Raw genomic sequence first — 27,228 nt, forward strand, 5'->3', positions numbered from 1 at the left:
ACCAAATCCCCAACACGAAGTCGGGGACCCACACCGCGGCGGCGGTTGGCAAAACGCTGAGCCTTCTCCTGTGACAACTTAGTTGTCCACCACATGATTCCAAATCTGCTGCAACCTATCCACCACACTCTTAATGGCTTCAGAAAGGCCATTTCTGAAATTTGCGGCCAGAGCACACTCATTCCACTGAGTAAGCACGGACCATTTCCAAAATTTTTGGCAATACACTTCAGCTTCATCCTGGCCCTGAGAAATAGCCAGCAAGGCCTTTTCTGCCTGAATTTCAAGATTGGGTTCCTCGTAAAGCAATCCGAGCGCCAGAAAAAACGCATCAATATTCGCCAATGCCGGATCTCCTGGCGCTAGCGAGAAAGCCCAATCCTGAGGGTCGCCCCGCAAGAAAGAGATAACAATTTTAACTTGCTGAGCTGAGTCTCCAGACGAACGGGGTCTCAGAGATAGAAACAATTTACAATTATTCCTGAAATTCCTAAACTTAAATCGGTCTCCAGAGAACAGTTCAGGAATAGGTATTTTAGGTTCAGACATTGGACTACTGGTAACAAAATCTTGTATGCCCTGCACACGAGCAGCAAGCTGATCCACACTTGTAATCAAAGTCTGGACATTCATGTCTGCAGCAAGCATAAGCCACTCAGAGGTAAAGGGGAGGAAGAAAGAGAGGAAAAAAAAAACTCAGAATCTCCTTTCTTATTATCCCACTTCTGCAATGCATTAAACATTCAATGTGGGCCTGGCATACTGTTATGACCCCAATGGCAGGGGTCTCAGAAATAAATACCAAGTCTGCAAACACAAAAAAACAGCTCATAGGGCAGTGGTAACTGGGCTGACCGTATATCTAATCCTAACACCACAAATAGCAGCAGCCGGGGAACGTGCCTACGTTGGTTCTAGACGTCTCGCGCCAGCCGGAGAACTAACTAACCCTAGAAGGGAAAAGATAGACCTTTCTTGCCTCCAGAGAAAAGACCCCAAAAGTTGGATACAAGCCCCCAACAAATAATAACGGTGAGGTAAGAAGAAAAGACAAACGTAAGAATGAACTAGGTATTTAGCAAAGAGAGGCCCACTGACTAATAGCAGAATATAGTAAGATGACTTATACGGTCAGCAAAAACCCTATCAAAAATATCCACGCTGGATATTCAAGAACCCCCGAACCGTCTAACGGCCCTGGGGGAGAATACCAGCCCCCTAGAGCTTCCAGCAAAATCAGGAATCACATTTAGTACAAGCTGGACAAAAAATAAGAGCAATGCAAATAACCAAAAGACAAGGAAGCAGGACTTAGCTTAATTTTGCAAGAACCCGGACCAGCAGACTGGAGCAAACAGAAAGAACTGATTACAACGATGCCAGGCACCAGACTGAGCATTCAGGAAGTTCATATAGCAACACCCCTGGACTAACGACCCAGGTGAGTGCCAAACTGAGGAAAGACAATCCCAGAGTCATATCACTAGTGACCACAAGAGGGAGCCAAAAAAGTCTAATTCACAACAAACCCCCAAATGACTTTCCCTGAGGTAGGGAGTGAAGCACGCGTGCGTGAACAGGAGCAGGGGGTGACAGTACTGGTGGGGAAGGTTCAGAGCATGGAGATGTCCGTAAACACAATTACTGAACCCCAATGGGTGGAAGAATTAAGGAGAGAACTTATGAGTATAAAGGGAGAATTGGCCGACATAAAGAAGAAAGCGGAGGCTATTAACAATCCACCAGGGGACAGAGAAGGCCCAGAACCTCGCCTGTCATGATCTCCATGGCCAGAGAACTAGCATAAGCCTCAATAGGAACAAGCTCTTGGAAGATGTAACTGTACTGACCATGAACTAAACCTACCGCATCATCTAGAAGTAGCCAGGTAGCATGTCCTACTTTTTATCCCTATATGCCCAGCGCCGGCCGGAGAACTAAATAATGCTAGCAGAGGGAAATATAAGACCTGACTCACCTCTAGAGAAATGCCCAAAAAAGGAGACAGAAGCCCCCCACATATATTGGCGGTGATATGAGATGAAACAACAAACGCAGCAGGAAAATAGTTTTAGCAAATTTGAGGTCCGCTTTCTAGATAGCAGAAGACAGAAAGCATACTTTCATGGTCAGTAGAAAACCCTAACAAAACACATCCAGAAATTACTTTAGGACTCTGGCATTAACTCATAATACCAGAGTGGCAATTCCTGATCAACAAGAGCTTTCCAGACACAGTAACGAAACTGCAGCTGTGAACTGGAACCAAAATACAAAAACAAAACATGGACGAATGTCCAACTTATCTAGTAGATGTCTGGGAGCAGGAACAAGCACAGAGAGGCTTCTGATAACATTGTTGACCGGCAAGCATCTAACAGAGAAGCCAGGTTATATAGCGACACCCAGATCTAATCAGAACAGGTGAACAGGGAAGATGATGTCACAAGTTCAATTCCACCAGTAGCCACCGGGGGAGCCCAGAATCCAAATTCACAACAGTACCCCCCCCTCAAGGAGGGGGCACCGAACCCTCACCAGAACCACCAGGGCGATCAGGATGGGCCCTATGAAAGGCACGAACCAGATCAGAGGCATGAACATCAGATGCAGTGACCCAAGAATTATCCTCCTGGCCGTATCCCTTCCACTTGACCAGATACTGGAGTCTCCGTCTGGAAACACGGGAGTCTAGGATTTTTTCCACAACGTACTCCAACTCACCCTCAACCAACACCGGAGCAGGAGGCTCAACGGAAGGCACAACCGGTGCCTCATACCTGCGCAATAACGACCGATGAAAAACGTTATGAATAGAAAAGGATGCAGGGAGGTCCAAACGGAAGGAAACAGGGTTAAGAATCTCCAATATTTTATACGGACCGATGAACCGAGGCTTAAACTTAGGAGATGAGACCCTCATAGGGACAAAACGAGAAGACAACCACACCAAATCTCCAACACAAAGCCGAGGACCAACACGACGGTGACGGTTGGCAAAAAGCTGAGTCTTCTCCTGGGACAACTTTAAATTGTCCATCACCTGCCCCCAGATATGATGCAATCTCTCCACCACCGCATCCACTCCAGGACAATCCGAGGATTCCATCTGACCGGAGGAAAATCGAGGGTGGAACCCCGAATTACAGAAAAACGGGGACACCAAAGTGGCAGAGCTGGCCCGATTATTGAGGGCGAACTCCGCCAATGGCAAAAAAGCAACCCAATCATCCTGGTCAGCAGACACAAAACACCTCAGATATGTCTCCAGGGTCTGATTAGTCCGCTCGGTCTGGCCATTAGTCTGAGGGTGAAAAGCAGACGAAAAAGACAAATCTATGCCCATCCTAGCACAGAATGCCCGCCAAAATCTAGACACAAATTGGGTTCCTCTGTCAGAAACGATATTCTCAGGAATACCATGCAAACGAACAACATTTTGAAAAAACAGGGGCACCAACTCGGAAGAAGAAGGCAATTTGGGCAGGGGAACCAAATGGACCATCTTAGAAAAACGGTCACACACCACCCAGATGACAGACATCTTCTGAGAAACAGGCAGATCTGAAATAAAATCCATCGAGATGTGTGTCCAAGGCCTCTTAGGAATAGGCAAGGGCAACAATAATCCACTAGCCCGAGAACAACAAGGCTTGGCCCGAGCACAAACGTCACAAGACTGCACAAAGCCTCGCACATCTCGTGACAGGGAAGGCCACCAGAAGGATCTTGCCACCAAATCCCTGGTACCAAAAATTCCAGGATGACCTGCCAATGCAGAAGAATGTACCTCAGAGATGACTCTACTGGTCCAATCATCAGGAACAAACAACCTATCAGGCGGACAACGATCCGGTCTATCCGCCTGAAACTCCTGCAAGGCCCGCCGCAGGTCTGGAGAAACGGCTGACAAGATAACTCCCTCCTTAAGAATACCTGTGGGGTCAGAGTTGCCGGGTGAATCAGGCTCAAAACTCCTAGAAAGGGCATCCGCCTTAACATTCTTAGAACCCGGTAGGTACGATACCACAAAATTAAACCGAGAGAAAAATAATGACCAGCGCGCCTGTCTAGGATTCAGGCGCCTGGCGGTCTCAAGATAGATCAAATTTTTGTGGTCAGTCAATACCACCACCTGATGTCTGGCCCCCTCGAGCCAATGGCGCCACTCCTCAAACGCCCACTTCATGGCCAAAAGCTCCCGATTCCCAACATCATAATTCCGCTCAGCGGGCGAAAATTTACGGGAAAAGAAGGCACAAGGCCTCATCACGGCGCAGTCAGAACTTTTCTGCGACAACACTGCCCCAGCCCCGATCTCAGAAGCGTCGACCTCAACCTGAAAAGGAAGAGTCACATCAGGCTGACGCAACACAGGGGCAGAAGAAAAACGGCGCTTAAGCTCCTGAAAGGCCTCCACAGCATCAGGGGACCAATTAGCAACATCAGCACCCTGTCTAGTCAAATCGGTCAATGGCTTAACGACATCCGAAAAACCAGAAATAAATCGACGATAAAAGTTGGCAAAGCCCAAAAATTTCTGAAGACTTCTAAGAGAAGAGGGCTGCGTCCAATCACAAATAGCTTGAACCTTGACAGGATCCATCTCAATGGAAGAGGGAGAAAAAATATATCCCAAAAAGGAAATTCTCTGAACCCCAAAAACGCACTTAGAACCCTTGACACACAGAGAATTAGACCGCAAAACCTGAAAAACCCTCTTAACTTGCCGGACATGAGAGTCTGTTGTGAATTTGGATTCTGGGCTCCCCCGGTGGCCGCTTGTGGAATTGGACTTGTCATCCTCTTTCCTGTTTCACCTGGTTCCATCAGTAGTGGGTGTCGCTATTTAAGCTCATTTCTCTGGTGGTTTCTTGCCGGTCAACAATGTTATCTGATGCCTCTCAGTGCTTGTTCCTGCTTCTAGACAACTACTGATAAGTTGGACTTTTGTCCATGTTTTGTTTTGCCTATTTGTTCCAGTTCACAGCTGAAGTTTTGTTACTGTGTCTGGAAAGCTCTCGTTGATCAGGGATTGCTACTCTGGCGTTATGAGTTAATGCCAGAGTTTAAGGTGATCTCTGGATGGTGTTTTGTTAGTGTTTTTCTGCTGACCATGAAAGTATACTATCTGTCTTCTGCTATCTAGTAAGCGGACCTCAAATTTGCTAAGACTATTTTCCTGCTTCGTTTGTTGTTTCATCTGAACTCACCGTCATTATATGTGGGGGGCTACTGTCTTCTTTGGAATATTTCTCTAGAGGTGAGCCAGGTCTTATATTTCCCTCTGCTAGCTATTTAGGTCTTAGGCCAGAGCTGGGCATCTAGCGATAAATAGGAAATGCTACCTGGCTATTTCTAGTTGCGCGGCAGGCTTAGTTCATGGTCAGTATAGTTCCATCTTCCGAGAGCTTGTCCCTCTATAGGCTTGCTATGATCTCTGCCTGCAGAGATCATGACAGTTTGACCGGCCAATAAAGTGTTAAAGACCCAGGTTGAGAAAGGAGAGTTATAAGAAGTCTGCTGGAATTTTTTTTTTTTTTTTTTTTTTTCCTTCAGTCTGCCTTGCTGCAGTCTTTTTTCTCTCTCTCCTCCTAATCTCTGTATGCTCTGTGTGCACCTGACAATAATGGATCTCCAGAGTGTAACTGCGGGTTTGAATAATCTCATCACGAAAGTACAAAATTTACAAGATTTTGTGGTACATGCTCCGGTATCTGAGCCGAGAATTCCTTTGCCGGAGTTCTTCACAGGGAATAGAGCTAGCTTCCAGAATTTCCGAAATAATTGTAAGCTTTATTTGTCCCTGAAGTCTCGTTCAGCTGGAGACCCTGCTCAGCAGGTTAGGATTGTGATTTCCTTGCTCAGGGGTGACCCTCAAGATTGGGCCTTCTCATTGCCAGCAGGGGATCCTGCGTTACGCGATGTGGATGCGTTTTTTCTGGCCTTGGGCTTGCTTTATGAGGAACCTCATTTGGAACTTCAGGCAGAAAAAACTTTGATGGCACTATCTCAGGGGCAAGACGAAGCTGAAGTTTTCTGCCAAAAATTCCGTAAATGGTCTGTGCTTACTCAGTGGAATGAGTGCGCCTTGGCGGCAACTTTCAGAGAAGGTCTCTCTGATGCCGTTAAGGATGTTATGGTGGGGTTCCCTTTGCCTGCAGGTCTGAATGAGTCCATGACAATGGCTATTCAGATTGATAGGCGTCTGCGGGAGCGCAAACCGGTGCACCATCTGGCGGTGTCTATGGAAAAGACGCCAGAAAGTATGCAGTGTGATAGAATTCTGTCCAGGAGCGAGCGACAGAATTTTAGACGGAAGAATGGATTGTGTTTCTATTGTGGGGATTCTACTCATGTTATATCAGCATGCTCTAGGCGTACAAAGAAGCTTGATAAATCTGTTTCCATTGGCACCATTCAGTCTAAGTTTATTTTGTCTGTAACCCTGATTTGCTCTTTGTCATCCATTGCCACGGACGCCTATGTTGACTCTGGCGCCGCTCTGAGTCTTATGGATTGGTCTTTTGCCAATCGTTGTGGTTTTGATTTAGAGCCTTTGGAGACTCTTATTCCTCTGAAGGGGATTGACTCCACCCCATTGGCTAATAATAAACCACAATACTGGACACAAGTAACCATGCGTATCAATCCGGATCACCAGGAGATTATTCGTTTCCTGGTGCTGTATAATTTACATGACGATTTGGTACTGGGATTGCCATGGTTGCAGTCTCACAACCCAGTCTTGGACTGGAGAGCAATGTCTGTGTTGAGCTGGGGATGTAAGGGTATTCATGGGGACGTACCTTTGGTTTCTATTTCGTCGTCCATTCCCTCTGAAGTCCCTGAGTTCCTCTCTGATTATCAAGACGTCTTTGACGAACCCAAGCTTGGGTCGTTACCTCCGCACCGTGAGTGCGATTGTGCCATAGATTTGATACCGGGTTGTAAATATCCAAAGGGTCGTTTGTTTAATTTGTCTGTGCCGGAACATGCTGCTATGCGGGAATATATAAAGGAGTCTTTGGAAAAGGGACATATTCGTCCATCTTCTTCTCCCTTGGGAGCTGGGTTTTTCTTTGTCTCAAAAAAAGACGGCTCTTTGAGACCATGTATTGATTATCGGCTTCTGAATAAGATCACTGTTAAGTATCAATACCCATTGCCATTGCTTACTGATTTGTTTGCTCGTATAGAGGGTGCTAAGTGGTTCTCTAAAATTGATCTTCGTGGGGCGTATAATTTGGTGCGGATCAGGCAGGGGGATGAGTGGAAGACCGCATTTAATACGCCCGAGGGCCACTTTGAGTATTTGGTCATGCCTTTTGGTCTTTCTAATGCCCCTTCAGTTTTCCAGTCTTTTATGCATGATATTTTCCGCGATTTTCTGGATAAATTTATGATAATATATCTGGATGATATTCTGATTTTTTCTGATGACTGGGACTCTCATGTCCAGCAGGTCAGGAGAGTTTTTCAGGTTCTGCGGTCTAATTCTTTATGTGTGAAGGGGTCTAAGTGCGTTTTTGGGGTCCAGAAAATTTCCTTTTTGGGGTATATTTTTTCTCCCTCTTCCATTGAGATGGATCCCGTCAAGGTGCAAGCTATTTGTGACTGGACTCAGCCCTCCTCTCTTAAGGGTCTTCAGAGATTTTTGGGCTTTGCCAACTTTTACCGCCGATTTATTGCTGGTTTTTCGGATGTCGTTAAACCACTGACTGATTTGACCAGACAAGGCGCTGATGTTGCTAATTGGTCCCCTCATGCTGTAGAGGCCTTTCAGGAGCTTAAGCGCCGTTTTGCCTCTGCCCCTGTGTTGCGTCAGCCTGATGTGAATCTGCCTTTTCAGGTTGAGGTTGACGCTTCGGAGATCGGAGCTGGGGCAGTGTTGTCGCAGAAAGGTTCCGACTGCTCCGTCATTAGGCCTTGTGCCTTCTTTTCTCGCAAATTTTCGCCCGCAGAGCGGAATTATGATGTTGGGAATCGGGAGCTTTTGGCCATGAAGTGGGCGTTTGAGGAGTGGCGCCATTGGCTCGAGGGGGCTAGGCATCAGGTGGTGGTATTGACTGACCACAAAAATTTGATTTATCTTGAGACTGCCAGACGCCTGAATCCTAGACAGGCGCGCTGGTCTTTATTTTTTTCTCGCTTTAATTTTGTGGTGTCATACCTACCGGGTTCCAAGAATGTTAAGGCAGATGCCCTTTCTAGGAGTTTTGACCCGGACTCTCCTGGTAATTCTGAACCCACAGGTATCCTTAGGGAGGGAGTAATTTTGTCGGCCGTTTCTCCTGATCTGCGGCGGTCCTTGCAAGAGTTTCAGGCGGATAGACCGGATCGTTGTCCGCCTGATAGACTGTTTGTTCCGGATGATTGGACCAGCAGAGTCATCTCTGAGGTACATTCTTCTGCATTGGCAGGTCATCCCGGAATTTTTGGTACCAGGGATTTGGTGGCAAGATCCTTCTGGTGGCCTTCCCTGTCACGAGATGTGCGAGTCTTTGTGCAGTCATGTGACGTTTGTGCTCGGGCCAAGTCTTGTAGTTCTCGGGCTAGCGGACTGCTGTTGCCCTTGCCTATTCCTAAGAGGCCTTCGACACACATCTCGATGGATTTTATTTCAGATCTGCCTGTTTCCCAGAAGATGTCTGTCATCTGGGTGGTCTGTGACCGTTTCTCTAAAATGGTCCATTTGGTTCCTCTGCCCAAGTTGCCTTCTTCTTCTGAGTTGGTTCCTCTGTTTTTTCAGAATGTTGTCCGATTGCACGGTATTCCTGAGAATATTGTTTCTGACAGAGGTACCCAATTTGTGTCTAGATTTTGGCGGGCATTCTGTGCTAGGATGGGCATAGATTTGTCTTTTTCATCTGCTTTTCACCCTCAGACTAATGGCCAGACCGAGCGGACTAATCAGACCCTTGAGACATATCTGAGGTGTTTTGTCTCTGCTGACCAGGATGATTGGGTTGCTTTTTTGCCATTGGCAGAGTTCGCCCTCAATAATCGGGCCAGTTCTTCCACCTTGGTGTCCCCGTTTTTCTGTAATTCGGGGTTTCACCCTCGATTTTCCTCCGGTCAGGTGGAATCCTCGGATTGTCCTGGAGTGGATGCGGTGGTGGAGAGATTGCATCACATCTGGGGGCAGGTTATGGACAATTTGAAGTTGTCCCAGGAGAAGACTCAGCGTTTTGCCAACCGTCATCGTCGTGTTGGTTCTCGGCTTTGTGTTGGAGATTTAGTGTGGTTGTCTTCTCGTTTTGTCCCTATGAGGGTCTCTTCTCCTAAGTTTAAACCTCGGTTCATCGGCCCTTATAGAATATTGGAGATTCTTAATCCTGTTTCTTTCCGTTTGGACCTCCCTGCGTCCTTTTCCATTCATAACGTTTTTCATCGGTCGTTATTGCGCAGGTATGAGGTACCTGTTGTACCTTCAGTTGAGCCTCCTGCTCCGGTGTTGGTTGAGGGTGAGTTGGAGTACGTTGTGGAGAAAATTTTGGACTCTCGTGTTTCCAGACGGAAACTCCAGTATCTGGTCAACTGGAAGGGTTACGGCCAGGAGGATAATTCTTGGGTCAATGCATCTGATGTTCATGCTTCTGATCTTGTTCGTGCCTTCCATAGGGCTCATCCTGGTCGCCCTGGTGGATCTGGTGAGGGTTCGGTGCCCCCTCCTTGAGGGGGGGGTACTGTTGTGAATTTGGATTCTGGGCTCCCCCGGTGGCCGCTTGTGGAATTGGACTTGTCATCCTCTTTCCTGTTTCACCTGGTTCCATCAGTAGTGGGTGTCGCTATTTAAGCTCATTTCTCTGGTGGTTTCTTGCCGGTCAACAATGTTATCTGATGCCTCTCAGTGCTTGTTCCTGCTTCTAGACAACTACTGATAAGTTGGACTTTTGTCCATGTTTTGTTTTGCCTATTTGTTCCAGTTCACAGCTGAAGTTTTGTTACTGTGTCTGGAAAGCTCTCGTTGATCAGGGATTGCTACTCTGGCGTTATGAGTTAATGCCAGAGTTTAAGGTGATCTCTGGATGGTGTTTTGTTAGTGTTTTTCTGCTGACCATGAAAGTATACTATCTGTCTTCTGCTATCTAGTAAGCGGACCTCAAATTTGCTAAGACTATTTTCCTGCTTCGTTTGTTGTTTCATCTGAACTCACCGTCATTATATGTGGGGGGCTACTGTCTTCTTTGGAATATTTCTCTAGAGGTGAGCCAGGTCTTATATTTCCCTCTGCTAGCTATTTAGGTCTTAGGCCAGAGCTGGGCATCTAGCGATAAATAGGAAATGCTACCTGGCTATTTCTAGTTGCGCGGCAGGCTTAGTTCATGGTCAGTATAGTTCCATCTTCCGAGAGCTTGTCCCTCTATAGGCTTGCTATGATCTCTGCCTGCAGAGATCATGACAAGAGTCCCAATCATCCGAAAAAATCAGAATATCATCCAGATACACTATCATAAATTTATCCAAAAAATCGCGGAAAATATCATGCATAAAGGACTGGAAGACTGAAGGGGCATTAGAAAGACCAAAAGGCATCACCAAATACTCAAAGTGGCCCTCGGGCGTATTAAATGCGGTTTTCCACTCATCCCCCTGCCTGATCCGCACCAAATTATACGCCCCACGGAGATCAATCTTAGAGAACCACTTGGCCCCCTTTATGCGAGCAAACAAATCAGTCAGCAACGGCAATGGGTATTGATATTTAACCGTGATTTTATTCAAAAGCCGATAATCAATACATGGTCTCAAAGAGCCGTCTTTTTTTGACACAAAGAAAAAACCGGCTCCTAAGGGAGATGACGATGGACGAATATGTCCCTTTTCCAAGGACTCCTTTATATATTCTCGCATAGCAGTATGTTCAGGCACAGACAGATTAAATAAACGACCCTTTGGGTATTTACTACCCGGAATTAAATCTATAGCACAATCGCACTCACGGTGCGGAGGTAGCGAACCCAGCTTGGGTTCTTCAAAGACGTCACGATAATCAGACAGGAACTCAGGGATTTCAGAGGGAATAGATGATGAAATGGACACCAAAGGTACGTCCCCATGAGTCCCCTTACATCCCCAGCTCAACACAGACATAGCTCTCCAGTCAAGGACTGGGTTGTGAGACTGCAGCCATGGCAATCCTAGCACCAAATCATCATGTAGATTATACAGCACCAGAAAACGAATAGTCTCCTGGTGATCCGGATTAATACACATAGTCACTTGTGTCCAGTATTGTGGTTTATTATTAGCCAATGGGGTGGAGTCAATCCCCTTCAGAGGAATAAGAGTCTCCAAAGGCTCTAAATCATACCCACAACGATTGGCAAAGGACCAATCCATAAGACTCAAAGCGGCGCCAGAGTCGATATAGGCGTCCGTGGTAATAGATGACAAAGAGCAAATCAGGGTCACAGACAAAATAAATTTAGACTGTAAAGTGCCAATGGGAATGGATTTATCAAGCTTTTTAGTACGCTTAGAGCATGCTGATATAACATGAGTAGAATCCCCACAATAGAAACACAACCCATTTTTCCGTCTAAAATTCTGCCGCTCGCTTCTGGACAGAATTCTATCACACTGCATGTTTTCTGGCGTCTTCTCAGTGGACACCGCCAGATGGTGCACTGGTTTGCGCTCCCGCAGACGCCTATCGATCTGAATGGCCATTGTCATGGACTCATTCAGACTTGCAGGCACAGGGAACCCCACCATAACATCCTTAATGGCATCAGAAAGACCCTCTCTGAAAGTAGCCGCCAAGGCACACTCATTCCACTGAGTAAGCACAGACCATTTACGGAATCTTTGGCAGTAAATTTCAGCTTCATCTTGCCCCTGCGATAGGGACATCAAAGTTTTTTCTGCCTGAAGTTCCAAATGAGGTTCCTCATAAAGCAAGCCCAAGGCCAGAAAAAACGCATCCACATTGCGCAACGCAGGATCCCCTGGTGCCAATGCAAAAGCCCAATCTTGAGGGTCGCCGCGGAGCAAGGAAATCACAATCCCAACCTGCTGTGCAGGGTCTCCAGCAGAACGAGATTTCAGGGACAAAAATAACTTACAATTATTTCTAAAATTCTGAAAGCTAGATCTATTCCCTGAGAAGAATTCCGGCAAAGGAATTCTCGGCTCTGATACCGGAGCATGAACAACAAAATCTTGCAAACTTTGTACTTTCGTGGCGAGATTATTCAAACCTGCAGTTACACTCTGTAGATCCATTATAGACAGGTGAACATAGAGCCATTCAAAGATTAGAAGGAGAGAGAAAAAAAAGAAAGACTGCAGCATAGACAGACTGGCAAGTGATCCAATTAAGAGCACAGAGAAAAAAAAAAAAAAAAAAAACTCTCAGCAGACTTCTTATTTCTCTCCTTTCTCAGCCAAGGATTTTAACCCTTTAACTGGCCGGTCAAACTGTCATGATCTCCATGGCCAGAGAACTAGCATAAGCCTCAATAGGAACAAGCTCTTGGAAGATGTAACTGTACTGACCATGAACTAAACCTACCGCATCATCTAGAAGTAGCCAGGTAGCATGTCCTACTTTTTATCCCTATATGCCCAGCGCCGGCCGGAGAACTAAATAATGCTAGCAGAGGGAAATATAAGACCTGACTCACCTCTAGAGAAATGCCCAAAAAAGGAGACAGAAGCCCCCCACATATATTGGCGGTGATATGAGATGAAACAACAAACGCAGCAGGAAAATAGTTTTAGCAAATTTGAGGTCCGCTTTCTAGATAGCAGAAGACAGAAAGCATACTTTCATGGTCAGTAGAAAACCCTAACAAAACACATCCAGAAATTACTTTAGGACTCTGGCATTAACTCATAATACCAGAGTGGCAATTCCTGATCAACAAGAGCTTTCCAGACACAGTAACGAAACTGCAGCTGTGAACTGGAACCAAAATACAAAAACAAAACATGGACGAATGTCCAACTTATCTAGTAGATGTCTGGGAGCAGGAACAAGCACAGAGAGGCTTCTGATAACATTGTTGACCGGCAAGCATCTAACAGAGAAGCCAGGTTATATAGCGACACCCAGATCTAATCAGAACAGGTGAACAGGGAAGATGATGTCACAAGTTCAATTCCACCAGTAGCCACCGGGGGAGCCCAGAATCCAAATTCACAACACTCGCCGTGACTCCAGAATGTTTCGCCGGCAGAGACTGCTCACTTGCTTCAACTGCGGAGAGAGCGGACACATTGCGCAGGAATGCACCTGTCGAGGAAGAGTGGTGTCTCGTAGCCCATTAAACTAGAGGGCTCTGAGCTGGGGGGACGCTGCCCAGAGCCAGAACAGGTGAGGAAGAGTAGTGGAAGTCCAGCAAGTTTAGTGTCAACATGCCCTCTGATATGGGCTGAGATGGACGGTCGTGCAGTGCAATGCCTAGTAGACACAGACTCACAGGTGACAACGATGCCAGAGACTTATTTCCAGCGACATTTTCCCAGAGCAAAACGGCCTGAGTGGGGCCCTGTGATAAAGTTAATGGCTGCCAACCAACTGCCCATCCCAGTCACAGGGGTGGTATGGATGCAGGTGTCTATTTGTGGGAAAGACCTGGGACAGAAAGGTGTGATACTGACCCAGGGAGAAGTGAATAACGGACACACCATTACCTTGGTGATGAACATGCTAAAGGAGTTCGGCAGCCTTCTCATTGGAGAGCCTTCTAATGAGACTCTAAAGCAGTGGGACCCACATACCCCCAAAGGAGAATTTTTCAACAGCTGGCATGAGTGGCTCAAGTACAAGAGTCTGGCCATTAGGGAGGAGTGCTCGGAAAAGTGATTGTCCCTGTATCCACCAAACTTGTTCTTCCACCGGGACAAAAGGTGCTAACTTGGCTTGTCCATGCTCGTGTCCCCTTGGAGGGGGTTGAGGTCCAGATTGAACCATCTCTTCCAGAACAATTACCTATGGGACTCCTAGTAGCGCATACCTTAGCGATTGTACAAGAAGGGATTGTTCCTGTATGGTGCATTAATTTAGGAGATCAGGACATTACCATAGTTCCCAAAAGGCCGGGGTAGTGAGTCCACCCGAAGAAATGATATCCCCCCAAATGGTGCAACTGGAAATACAACCAGGGAACCCCTGGACTGTCAGTAAATTCCATTTTGGTACCGGAGCCTCATTACATCAAAGAGAGCCGACCCATACTGGAACAAATGCAGGCCGAGCTGACCGAGCTTACACACACCCAGGTGAAGCAGGTGGAAGCTCTGTTGGGGCAATTTAAAGATGTCTTTGCTCACCACGAAGATGATTTTGGCTACACCATGGCCATTATACATAAAATACCGAGTGGGAATACCTTGCCCATAAAAGAGCGTTACCGACAAATTCCACCACAGCTGTACCAGGAAGTGAACAACATGTTGAACCAGTGTTGCAGGCTGGCGTAATTAGGGAAAGTCAGAGTCCGTGGGCTGCCCCAATTGTGCTTGTGCGGAAGAAAGATGGAACCTTACGCTTTTGTGTATATTATCGGAAGCTCAATGCCTGTACCGTGAGAGACTCATATCCATTGCCCAGGATTGAAGAATCCCTGTCTGCACTGGGAAAAGCCAGATTCTTCACTAAATTAGTCCTCACCAGTGGATACTGGCAAGTACCCATGTTGGAACAAGATCGGGCAAAGACTGCCTTTATTCTGCCCATGGGGCTGTACGAGTTCAATCAAATGCCGTTAGGCTTAACCAACGCTCCAGGAACTTTTCAACGTCTCATGGAGAGGTGTCTGGGAGATTTAAACTTTGAATCCACGCTCATCTACTTGGACGACATTATAGTCTATGTGGCTTCATTTGCGGAACACCTACAGCGCTTAGAACAAGTGTTGGACTGCCTTCAGAGACACGGACTAAAAGTGAAGCCTCAAAAATTACATTTGTTTTGCACACAGATTGAATACTTGGGTCATGTCGTTTCCGCTGAAGGAGTGGAGCCCTCCCGAGAAAAAGTCACCGTGATACAAGACTGGCCCATTCCAGAGACCGTGAAGGATGTCGGGGCATTCCTGGGACTGACCAATTATTGCAGACACTTTGTGAAGAATTTCGCTCGATGAGCAAAACCTTTACTGGAGCTGTTGAAAGGAGTACCTTCAGGTGCTAAGAACTGGAAGATTTGTTGGAAGAAATCTCAGGAGGAGGCATTTCAGGATCTCAAGAGAGCATTCACAGAAGCTGCTGTATTGGCTTTCTCTCAACCGTTGATTCTCCACACCGACAGAAGCCTGCTGGGACTTGGGGCTGTGTTGTCACAGATGCACGACGGAAGAGAGTGATCGCTTACGTGAGTTGGTCCATTCACAATTCTGAGTGTAATCCGGACAACTACAGCTCCTTTAAGTTGGAGCTGCTGGCATTAGTGTGGGCTATGACGGAGAAATTTGCAGAGTATTTGTCCGGCTCTGAAGTATTGGTGTGCACTGACAACAGCCCGTTAGCACATCTGGAAAATGCGAGACTGGGGGCTTTGGAGCAGTGATGGGTGGCCAGAATGGCAAAGTTTCGATATAGGATTGCCTATAAAAGGGGAGCAGAGAACACTGATGCCGATGCTCTGTCCAGAAGAAAAAGTACTAAGCAAGAGTGGGACAGAAATGAAGAGCTGTAAGATGAAGAAGTCCCTAAATTCTTGAGACCCACCAGGACGATGGTGGCAACACAGGAACAAATACACTCTTCGAACCAGGAAGGCATTCTGGGATGATCCCGGGATGAGTGGGTTCAAAGGCAACAGGAAGATAGCGAACTAGTCTTGCTAAGATGGTGTGTGGCTTCACAAAAACTCCCCAGTTCAGCAGAAAGGGGTACTCTGTCTCCAGAGACGCTACGGATTCTTCGACAGTGGGAACAACTTTTGATGAAGAATGGACTACTATATTGAAAAGCACAACTACGGACTGAGCTGAGTGTGACCTGGCAAGTCGTAGTTCCAACAGCGCTGTTACCCCAGATTGCCATTGCTGCGCACGAGCAAGGAGCCCACTTTGTTCCAGAAAAGACCTTTCAATGGTTACAATGGTTCATCTTCCACCCTCATTTGAAAATAAAAGTGGAAGAGGCCTGTAGGACGTGTCAGACATGTGAACTGGCTAAGCCGCCAGAGCAGAGAGCTCCCGTCCAGTCCATTGTAACCTCCCCCCTCTAGAACTCTTGATGATAGACTATCTGACCATTTTTCCAGCCCATCAGGACTATGAGCACTGTCTGGTGATGGTGGATCATGTTACAAAGTTTGCCGTGGTGACTCCGACTCGGGACCAGACAGCAGAGTCCGCTGCGTATGCAATCTGCAAGAACTTCATCCAACTCTATGGATGTCTGAGGAGGATTCACTCTGATCAAGGAGCCTGTTTCTTAGGGAAAGTAATGGATGAGCTGCATCGCATGTACCGGATCGACAAGTCCTGCACCACACCTTACCATCCTCAGGGTAATGGCACCTGTGAACGGTTTAACCATACGCTAATTCAGATGCTAAGAACCTTAGAAGAAGATCGAAAAGCCCGGAGGCCTGAAAACGTTTCTGAACTCATGTGGATATATAATAATCGAGTACATCGGACCATGGGATATACGCCTTACTTCCTTCTGTTTGGCCGAGATGGAAAAGGAATCACTGAGTTGGTATTGGATCCAGAAGAGAACTACCCACGGACGGGGGTGTCCTCCTGGGTTCGGGAACATTGACATCGTTTGCAAACCTTACACCGGTTGGTCCAGATGAGACTACAGGAGTTAGAATATGCAGAGAAGACATCATCTGGAACAACAGAGTTTCAAGTTGGAGACTGTGTCTTAGTGCGGGAGAAACGTCCTCGGGACAAGCTGGAAAATCGTTGGGAGAAAGACCTGTACTGGGTGAAGAGATGAGTTAGTCCTGAGGGACCTGCATATGAAGTCCAGCCTGAGAGAAAAGAGAATGCTCCCACTCGAACTCATCACCGGAATATGCTCTGACCCTGTCTGTCTAAAAACCCTGTACAAGCGGAAGAAGAGTCCGAGACCCCAGAGACAATCCACACACCGGTAGAAGAGGAAGAAGAGTGTGATGAATTAAGTCCCGGGGCCCCCAAAGGGTTGAAATCGGGGAATACAGGCTCATCCATGACTCCTCCCCTACGATCAGATTCTGCTCCGCAAGAGGACTTCACTACTTCTTCTAATCTGAGGCGCTCCAAACGAACAATGGCTGGCAAGCCCCCCAATCGTTATGATAGAGAAAATTTTATCTGGCAGCAAACCACACAGAAGGAGAAAAGACAGCCATGTATTCCTCAAAGAACCTCGCCCATGGAATGGCGAGCAAAAAGAGAGTAGGGAAATGGACCGGGCTAACGGTCACCCTTGTTCTGCCTCCTGTGTGTCACTGCATCCTACGCACCTGCTAGCAACTTACAGCTGCACTATGCTGTGTGTGGGGGGATACATTATACTGTGTATGGGAGGCTGCACTATACTGGGTTTGGGGAGGCGGCACTATACTTTGTGTTGGGAGGCTGCACTATACTCTATGAGGGGGCTGCAGTATACTCAGAAGGGGGCTGCATTATACTCTGAGAGGGCTGCATTATACTCTGAGGGGGGTTGCGTTATACTCTATCAAGGACCATAGGGAATGCATTATACTATATGTACTATATGGGACCTGCATTATACTGTATCGAGGACTATCTGTGCCCATCATTCTTCCTCAGCCGTAGTAAAGAGGCCAGGAAACAAGCGTTGAATGACTTCATTAATGTCGATCACGTCATTTAACGGCCTGAACTCAGTGCATGTAAATACAACAGACATGTTTCTTTGTGATGGTGCAATATGTGAGAATTTGGGGCCCCACTTTAAACTTTTGCCCAGGGATCCACTTTGTCTAAAACCGGCCCTGCCATGGATATGGGGATAGATGATCACTTCTTTTCTTTGGACAACCCCTTTATAGTTTATGGGAAGGTCAACCTCCTTTCATATGTTAGTAAGTTACTTATCTGTTGCTTAAAAAAATAACAAGTTTAAAAATTCCTCCTGGTACCAGAAAACCCAAGGTACATAATTATGGTGCTTGAACCCTCCTAGGTTCAAGCAACATATTGTAATCCGATTTCTTATATTTTATTATTCTTCTCCGCGTTTTCCGATTTAATGCGGCCCGAACCGCTCGGCGCAGAGACCCCGTTCAGGCGGCGTTTCGAAGGCCTCGGTGGGGACAGGTGTGCTATGACTTTTATAGTCGATCTGATATGTAGATTTTATTTAAATCGCATTTAAAAAAAAAAATTCCCATAGGAAATAATGGCGAACTTTCCATTACTCCCAACTTGACCTTCCAAAGATGGCAGCTATGCAAATGTACGGTGTCCATTTTAGGACATGATCATTTATCAAAGTCAAACATCAGAATAAAGTGACTATGACACCCTCTCGTCCCGTGTGTGAAAAGTAAGTGCCCCCCCGGCCCCGTGTGTGAAAAGTAAGTGCCCCCCGGCCCCGTGTGTGAAAAGTAAGTGCCCCCCCGGCCCCGTGTGTGAAAAGTGAGTGCCCCCCGGCCCCGTGTGTGAAAAGTAAGTGCCCCCCCGGCCCCGTGTGCAAAAGTAAGTGCGCCCCCGGCCCCGTGTGCAAAAGTAAGTGCGCCCCCGGCCCCGTGTGCAAAAGTAAGTGCGCCCCCGGCCCCGTGTGCAAAAGTAAGTGCGCCCCCGGCCCCGTGTGCAAAAGTAAGTGCGCCCCCGGCCCCGTGTGCAAAAGTAAGTGCGCCCCCGGCCCCGTGTGCAAAAGTAAGTGCGCCCCCGGCCCCGTGTGCAAAAGTAAGTGCGCCCCCGGCCCCGTGTGCAAAAGTAAGTGCGCCCCCGGCCCCGTGTGCAAAAGTAAGTGCGCCCCCGGCCCCGTGTGCAAAAGTAAGTGCACCCCCGGCCCCGTGTGCAAAAGTAAGTGCGCCCCCGGCCCCGTGTGCAAAAGTAAGTGCGCCCCCGGCCCCGTGTGCAAAAGTAAGTGCGCCCCCGGCCCCGTGTGCAAAAGTAAGTGCGCCCCCGGCCCCGTGTGCAAAAGTAAGTGCGCCCCCGGCCCCGTGTGCAAAAGTAAGTGCGCCCCCGGCCCCGTGTGCAAAAGTAAGTGCGCCCCCGGCCCCGTGTGCAAAAGTAAGTGCGCCCCCGGCCCCGTGTGCAAAAGTAAGTGCGCCCCCGGCCCCGTGTGCAAAAGTAAGTGCGCCCCCGGCCCCGTGTGCAAAAGTAAGTGCGCCCCCGGCCCCGTGTGCAAAAGTAAGTGCGCCCCGGGCCCCGTGTGCAAAAGTAAGTGCGCCCCCGGCCCCGTGTGCAAAAGTAAGTGCGCCCCCGGCCCCGTGTGCAAAAGTAAGTGCGCCCCCGGCCCCGTGTGCAAAAGTAAGTGCGCCCCCGGCCCCGTGTGCAAAAGTAAGTGCGCCCCCGGCCCCGTGTGCAAAAGTAAGTGCGCCCCCGGCCCCGTGTGCAAAAGTAAGTGCGCCCCCGGCCCCGTGTGCAAAAGTAAGTGCGCCCCCGGCCCCGTGTGCAAAAGTAAGTGCGCCCCCGGCCCCGTGTGCAAAAGTAAGTGCGCCCCCGGCCCCGTGTGCAAAAGTAAGTGCGCCCCGGTCCCGGGTGTGGAAAAGTAAGTGCGCCCCGGTCCCGGGTGTGGAAAAGTAAGTGGCCCCCTGGTCCCGTGTGTGAAAAGTGCTGCTGTAAAGCTGGCAGCGCTGTTCAAGCACCATGTATTTCCTTCAGGAAATGCCCATCTAGTTTTAAATGTGTTCCCCAAAATGATAGATTTAATAATATTATCATGAAGTAACTTCTTTTCCTTTAGGTTGATTACTGGCGCAGTCCTTCAATTCCTGATCTACCTGTCGACATGATGGTTCCTAATGCCACTTTACAGCAAGTGAAGGAGTTTCTAGAGTCTAACAGCATTGATTACTCCATTATGATAGAGGATGTTCAGGTACCTAACATATGTAACCTCACATGATTTTTATTGGTGTTCATCCAGTGAACATTTCAATGGAAAATAAGACTATTACTGAGACTGACTCCTTGCTATTCAAATTCAAGGAGAAAATCGAGTCCAAATTGCCAATAAAATTACACCAAACTTTTATTAAAACAAAAAATAACACACAAAAACAAATTGTATCCAAAGGAATGTACAACTTATACAATACATGTGTTTTAAGTCACTAGGTGATTGAATCCACAAGTGTAAAAATAGGGCCAAAGCAAGGTCAGGATATATATATGCATTGGGTGCAACAACAGGGCATATAATCTATTATAATGAACTGGAACATGTCACATGTGTATAGCCAAGTATGCCTTAACAGACCAACATAGCGTATAGTATAGCGATCCCCAAATCACACTGCTGCATCCAACATCAATGCATGATCATATTTAGTAAAAAAAAGTTTAATTACTCATAATGATGGTTTGTCCTGCCTTTGCCTCGGCCACGTACCCCGACGCGCGTTTCGCATTCAAATTATCGCTTCCTCAAGGGGCATGGCCTAGGCAAGGTATCAGTCTGATATAAATATTGATCTGTTCCGCTAAAGTGACCAGACGCTAGCCTATAAGAGGGTGATCGTGCTCGGATCAATATTTATATCGGACTGATACCTTGCCTAGGCCACGCCCCCTGAGGAAGCGATAATTTACATCTTGACCTTGCTTTGGCCCTATTTTTAAACTTGTGGATTCAATTACCTAATGACTTAAAACCCATGTATTGTATGAGTTGTACATTCCTTTGGATACAATTTGTTTTTGTGTGTTATTGTTTGTATTAATAAAATTTGGTTGTAATTTTATTTGCAATTTGGACTCCATTTTCTCCTTGAATTTGCATAATTTAGCGAGTAGCTTTGTACATGGGTAAACATTATTATATTACTGGTAAATATATGTGACTGATTGCTATTGTTGTATGAAAAAAAATAATCTGTACAAAAAGCAGACTAAAAGAACAGCAATTGAAAGCAATAATAAATTGTAACCCTGAATCCTGTACATATTTTTTAAAAAACCATTATATATGCTGTTCATACATCAAAATTGTGTATTCTGTGCTAAATGCATATCACAGCACCCAAGCTGCATTACATATATCATACTTACCTTGCCACCACAAAATCACAGGCATAATTAGGCGCAAGATGCTAGAGAGTACGTTAACCAACTATTATTTTGTATTAAATATAAAATTAAAAACAATCACAGAATAAGTCAGAGCGTAACTAAAATAAATGCAGAGATATGCCGTATGTAATTACCAATCAGAAAACCAGAAGTTTATAAGTAGTAACAAAATATATAATTATATTCAATTTACAAGTTCATATAAAAACCGGCATTTTCACACCTACTTCAAATCTTTAATACTATGAGACAACCATACATCAGGCAGGCAGTGTCAAACCATAGTTAATACAAGATAAAGTGAATAATAATTGTGCAGGGGAACCAAAGTAAAATGACTATGGAAATTGAAATTACAAATACAGGTATGTAATAGCCAACCTACCAAATCTGTATTCAGGCAGTGTCTGATAATGTATTGTAGTGTAGACATTAGCAAACAGTAATTATGCAGAAGAGGAGATAGGAATTAATTTTATAGCATATATGTCACGATTCGACTGGCGAGTGATCTGGGACCAGGGGCACCTTTCCTGGCCCTAACACTAGGGGAAGCCCTAGCTCGCCCTGTTCCCCGGGATACTTCAGATGGTGAAGACACCAGGGCCTCCGCCCTTTCCCTATCTCCTAGATTAGCCCTTCGTCAGTCCCCTTCCCCCACCCAGTGAAGAGGGGGCGCTACTGTGCACCGCAGTACACCAACCTGACAGGGTAACAAAGACAAGGGGAAACTGAAAACTCCACACACATAAAATATACACTCACATATAACAGTGGTATTCACCAGGGTGTGTATTGGGGGGTAAAGATAGCAAAACAGGGAAGGATAAGGAATTACCAAGCGTACAAACCAGATAACAGTCGCTAATTAACTCTTCCAGCACTCCTTCTCAAAACCAACTTCTCCCACTCCTATGTCTTGCAGCAATTGCTAACTCAGACAAGGACTTGCTAATCGAGCCCAGATTTTATAGGGAAAAGGAATGGCTAGCCGAGCACAGCTGAATGCAGGAATTTCCAATATGGCCGATTAACCCCCGTTCTGCTGGAAGAAATAAACATGTTTAATACATTGGAGGAGTGCTTCTTCTCAGCGGCGGAGTAGGAGCCACCAGACGCCACGGTCTTCTGGCTCTGCTCTGTTGCGGTAACCCGGTGACAATATGGATACGGTACTTACAAATCGATGTCGGTAAAGTGCTTTCCCCACCACCGCAATGCGCGTTACGCCCGTTCTTCATCATATTCAAAGCAGATTTGGTATGTTGGCTATTATATACCTGTATTTGTAATTTCAATTTATATAGTCATTTTACTTTTATTATTTGATATGTGGTTTGACATTGCCTGCATAGTGCATAATTGTCTCATAGCATTAAAGATTTGAAGCAGGTGCAATTAGGCTGGCTATTATATGAACCTGAAATTTTAATTAAATTATATATTTGATACTACTTATAGACTTCTGGTTTGTCAGGATTGAGTTATCACAACTAACTATTAAGCGTACTAATCTGCAGATTTATTGCATTCACTATAAGGGAAAGGGTACTGTGAAAACCCTTTTTTCTTACACTGTACTGTACAATGCAGGTTACACAACTGAAATCCAATGAAAAATACATATGGGAAACTGAAATAAATGTTCTACTCTTACATGAATTGGTTGTTTAGGGAAGTACACAAATTACATAAATATGAGCTACAGTATATCTGGCATTATTACCATATGTGATGGGTTATGGTAAAGTAAATATTGTCCTCATCTTTATTCTTTTCTGTATGTTGCCGTCGTATTCAGTCAACTTTATTTTCTATTTCTTCGCAGGCAATAATGGACCAGGAGCAGGAGGAAATGCGATCCGCAAAGTTCCGTGGGAGAAGCATTAACAGCTTTATTTATTCCACGTATCACACAATAGAAGAGGTTAATTCACTTTTCGTTCTTAAAAAATAGGACCTGTTCTCTAGTGGATCAGTGATAGACACTGCGGCTAGGACCATCTCATCGCATATTCTCTTATCTGAGAGAATCGGGACGATTCTGCTACTCACACTCTGATCAGAGTTTGATCACAGTGTCAGCAGAGAGTGCTCCTATTTTCTTGGATGAGAAGAAGATGGGAAAAAAAAATTAGCCATCTTCTCCATGGTATCAGTCTGTAAAAATCGGACTGCAAGCAAATGTCATCCAAGTGCAGTCCAATGTTTTCCCACAGACTCATTGAGTTACATGGCCGACAATCTGATTTACCTTGGGTATGCTGCGATTTTTTTTCCTGGGATTGGCTGGGTCTGAGCAAAAAAAACGGACATGTGCATGGCCCCAGAGAATAACATTGGTCCGAGTGCGATCTGATTTTTTGTCAGTTAATATGGTCGTCTGCACGAGCCCTAAATGTGACCGTAGTCATTCATTAAAAATTCACAAGACTTTTCTTTCTCTCCTCTTATCATGGGACCAGACGTTCACTACTATGCTACTTCAGTTTAGAAATTTCTTTTCTGTTCTATAATTTTTATGGAAAAGATGGTTAAATAATTACAGTACACAGTAAACCCCCGGTAAATTTCATGCATATGCCTAGCTATAAGTTTAAGTTACCGTATTTTCCGGCGTATAAGACGACTTTTTAACCCCTGAAAATCTTCTTAAAAGTCGGGGGTCGTCTTATACGCCGGGTATCGTCTTGTACGCCGGGTGTATATGGTGGGTGGGGGGGGGGGAGTAGTCCTGATGACGACGAGGGGGCGTCTCACAGGAAAGTGCATGGAGTATCCCCCATTACCTCATCGTAGCGCTGCAGCGTGGGGTCTCTGTGCTGGGAGCGGCGGCTGCTGCTCCTCTTTGTGCCGCGTGGGTGCTGTGCTGTGGGGCAGCGGCTCCTCTTCTGCAGTGTGGGGCCTCTGTGCTGTGGGGCGGCGGCGGCGGCGTATTTTCATGCAGTCAGTCGGGGCTCCTCCGGCATCTCTTTAAAGCCCGGAGGCCCCGCTGGCAGCTCCATTGCTATGATGCGGTGGCCTCCGGGAAAATGGCCGCTGCTCAGATTCAGATCTCGTCTCTCGAGATCTCGGGACGAGATCTGAATCTGAGCATGCGCCGCCCCCAGCGGCCATTTTCCCGGAGGCCACCGCATCGTAGCAATGGAGCTGCCGGCGGGGCCTCCGGGCTTTAAGAAGATGCCGGAGGAGCCCCGACTGACCGCATGAAAATACGTCGCCGCCGCCCCACAGCACAGAGGCCCCACACTACAGAAGAGGAGCCGCCGCCCCACAGCACCCACGCGGCACAAAGAGGAGCCGCCGCTCCCAGCAGAGACCCTACGCTTCAGCGCTACGATGAGGTAATGGGGGATAGTCCACTCACACTTTCCTGTGAGACGTCCCCTCGTCGTCATCGGGACCACTCCCACCCAAAAGGCACATTAGTCACCGGCCCTATAAGACGACATATGGCGTATAAGAAGACCCCCGACTTTTAAGAAGATTTTATATTTTAACTGGAAAAGTTGGGGGGTCGTCTTATACGCCCAGTCGTCTTATACGCCGGAAAATACGGTACATTGAAAATGGCAGAATGAGGCCACATTCACATGGCCATATTTTTGGTCTGAGTGCTGTCCGGGAAAAATCAGACAGCACTCGGACCAATGTTATTCATTAGGGCTGTTCAGATGTTTGGTTTTTTAAGGACCAAATGTTCAAGTGAAGACAAATCACAACATGTAATAATATATTCAATATTTCAGATGAGACTCACCTGTTCAAGTCTATGGGTGCACAAAAAAAAAATGGAATTTCATATGGAGACACCATATAGCATCCGATTTTTCATGAATGCAGTTATTACCATAAGAAACTGAATTTGGTCTTGTATATTTTAATAATTGCTGATGCATAAAAACGGAAGACATACAAGAGATATGAAAAATCATTTGGTTTTTTTCTGGATGAGAAACATACTATTTTTAGAAGCTCATCTGAACTTAGTCTTACAGTCATCTATTTCCTTTTTTTTTTCAGATTTACAGCTGGATTGACAGTTTAGTGACGGAGTATCCACAATTGGTCAGAAAGATTGATATTGGTCAGAGCTATGAAGGTCGTCCAATATATGCTTTGAAGGTAAAGATTGCAACAAGGAGATAGAAGTGGCTGATCTCCTGGGACACCATAAGAGAAATCATATTTATACCAGTTTTGAATGTACAGTATTATGAGGCAAAATCTGATCAAGGTAGAAGAGGAGACTAAAGGAAGATAGCCAGGACTTCGGAAAAATTATTTTGTGTATTTTTGGGGGGCGTTGTAAACTAAGATATTATTTGAATACATATTTGTAATCTGTTCTAGTTCAGTACAGGTGGAAACAAACCAGCTATATGGATCGACACAGGAATTCATTCTCGTGAGTGGATCACCCAGGCCACAGGTGTATGGACAGCTAAAAAGGTTATGGTCAATAATAATCATAATTATATATTTACTGTAATCCATCTATGTCATGTAAACTTTCAGTAGATAGCTGCTAAAAGGATATTGTATACCTTGGTCAATAAATGGATGCATCTTCCAATTTTATTTATAGATTGCAAGCAGCTATGGTGTCGACTCATCACTTACTGATATTCTAAACCATTTTGACATATTTTTGGAGATTGTTACCAACCCTGACGGCTATGCATACACACACAGTACGGTAAGATTTGTGCTGTTAATTAAATTAATAACCAGAGATTGTGTAATTGTCATAGTACAGCAGGAAAGCTCAACTTTGTAACAACTTTCCTCTGATTTCCTTCACACAATAGTAAATTAAATAGGTAACCTGATACACAGTATTGGGGGTGTAGGGATCCACTCACTCTTTGGCAGCAATTTCAGGAAGGCACATACACAAAGTCAGACATTAAATGAGGCAGGTGAACTGCCTTTTATAGCCTGCTCCTAGACCTGGAACAGGAGGCAAGTGAGCAGCCGATCCCACGCCGCTCTTTCAGCTGCTCCAAAAACTTGGACCCATGAAAAACCCTTCAGCACTATATGCACCAGAGCCTTCTTCTCCGGGTCCTACATCACCGAGGCTTGGCACCTTGGCGACACATACCTCTTGTCCAGGATCTGTCCAGCTGCCACCTTACAGAGGACATATACTGCTACTAAATTTCATCTTTGATGGTTCTTCACAGCACTGTTAAAAAGGTTTTATTTCAAGATAATAAGTTATCCCCTATCCATTGGGTACCCAACAATCCCAAGAACAGAGCTGTGGAACCCAGAAACCAGGATCATGAATAGAGTGGAGGTGAGCATACTCAGGCCCATTCTCGAGATAGCAGAGTGTCCCATAGGTCGGACTCCGTTCTGTCAGTTATCTCCTATTCTATGAATTGTGGACAACTTACTGTCTTGAGAATAAGCCATTGAGTTTGGCTACTGTTGGAAAATGTAATCACAGTTCACACTTTTGTGCTGTTTCTTTCATGGCTTATTTAAATTATTTAATATATGGGTTTTTTCAGAATCGCATGTGGAGAAAGACCAGGTCGATCAATGTGGGCTCTTCTTGTATTGGTGTGGATCCCAACAGGAATTGGAATGCAGGTTTTGGAGGTACAAAACTTGATTAAATGATTCATATTTATATCATAGAAAAAGTAGACATGAAAGGAATTTATATTACAACCTACGTCATACTTAAATAATTGTTTCTGTAATTTAATGCTACATTTCTTTGATAAATCTTGTTAAACACACCATTTTTTATTTTGAATCAAGTAAAATAATGTTTTTGTGTCTAGATATTGATATTACTTATTGTGTATAGTCATGTATAAGCAGAGTTTTTCAGCACATTTTTTTGTGCTGAAAAAACCCTCGGCTTATACACGAGTCATTGTCCCAGAATGTCGGCGGGGGAAGGGGAGCGGCGGAGCAGTGGGTCACAGAGGCATGAGTCAGCGGCTGCAGGTAAAGCCTGTGCCAACTGCTAAAGAGAAATGAATATTCACTGCGCTGGCAGTAAATATTAATTTCTCTGATAGCGCGCAGTTACAGC

General features: G+C 45.9%; 1 protein-coding gene across 1 annotated transcript in view; it reads left to right on the top strand.

Moving 5' to 3' along the window:
* Positions 1 to 27,228, top strand: part of LOC143773620 (carboxypeptidase A1-like) — a 97,282-nt gene that overhangs the window by 58,407 nt on the left and 11,647 nt on the right. Inside the window, exons 3-8 of the mRNA XM_077261019.1 lie at positions 19,843 to 19,977; positions 22,999 to 23,097; positions 25,194 to 25,295; positions 25,524 to 25,622; positions 25,759 to 25,869; positions 26,693 to 26,783. Of these exons, the coding sequence (XP_077117134.1) occupies positions 19,843 to 19,977; positions 22,999 to 23,097; positions 25,194 to 25,295; positions 25,524 to 25,622; positions 25,759 to 25,869; positions 26,693 to 26,783 (637 nt within the window). The remainder of the gene's footprint in view (positions 1 to 19,842; positions 19,978 to 22,998; positions 23,098 to 25,193; positions 25,296 to 25,523; positions 25,623 to 25,758; positions 25,870 to 26,692; positions 26,784 to 27,228) is intronic.

The sequence above is a fragment of the Ranitomeya variabilis genome, chromosome 5, assembly GCF_051348905.1.
Source record: "Ranitomeya variabilis isolate aRanVar5 chromosome 5, aRanVar5.hap1, whole genome shotgun sequence".
In the NCBI taxonomy this organism is placed as follows: Eukaryota; Metazoa; Chordata; class Amphibia; order Anura; family Dendrobatidae; genus Ranitomeya; species Ranitomeya variabilis.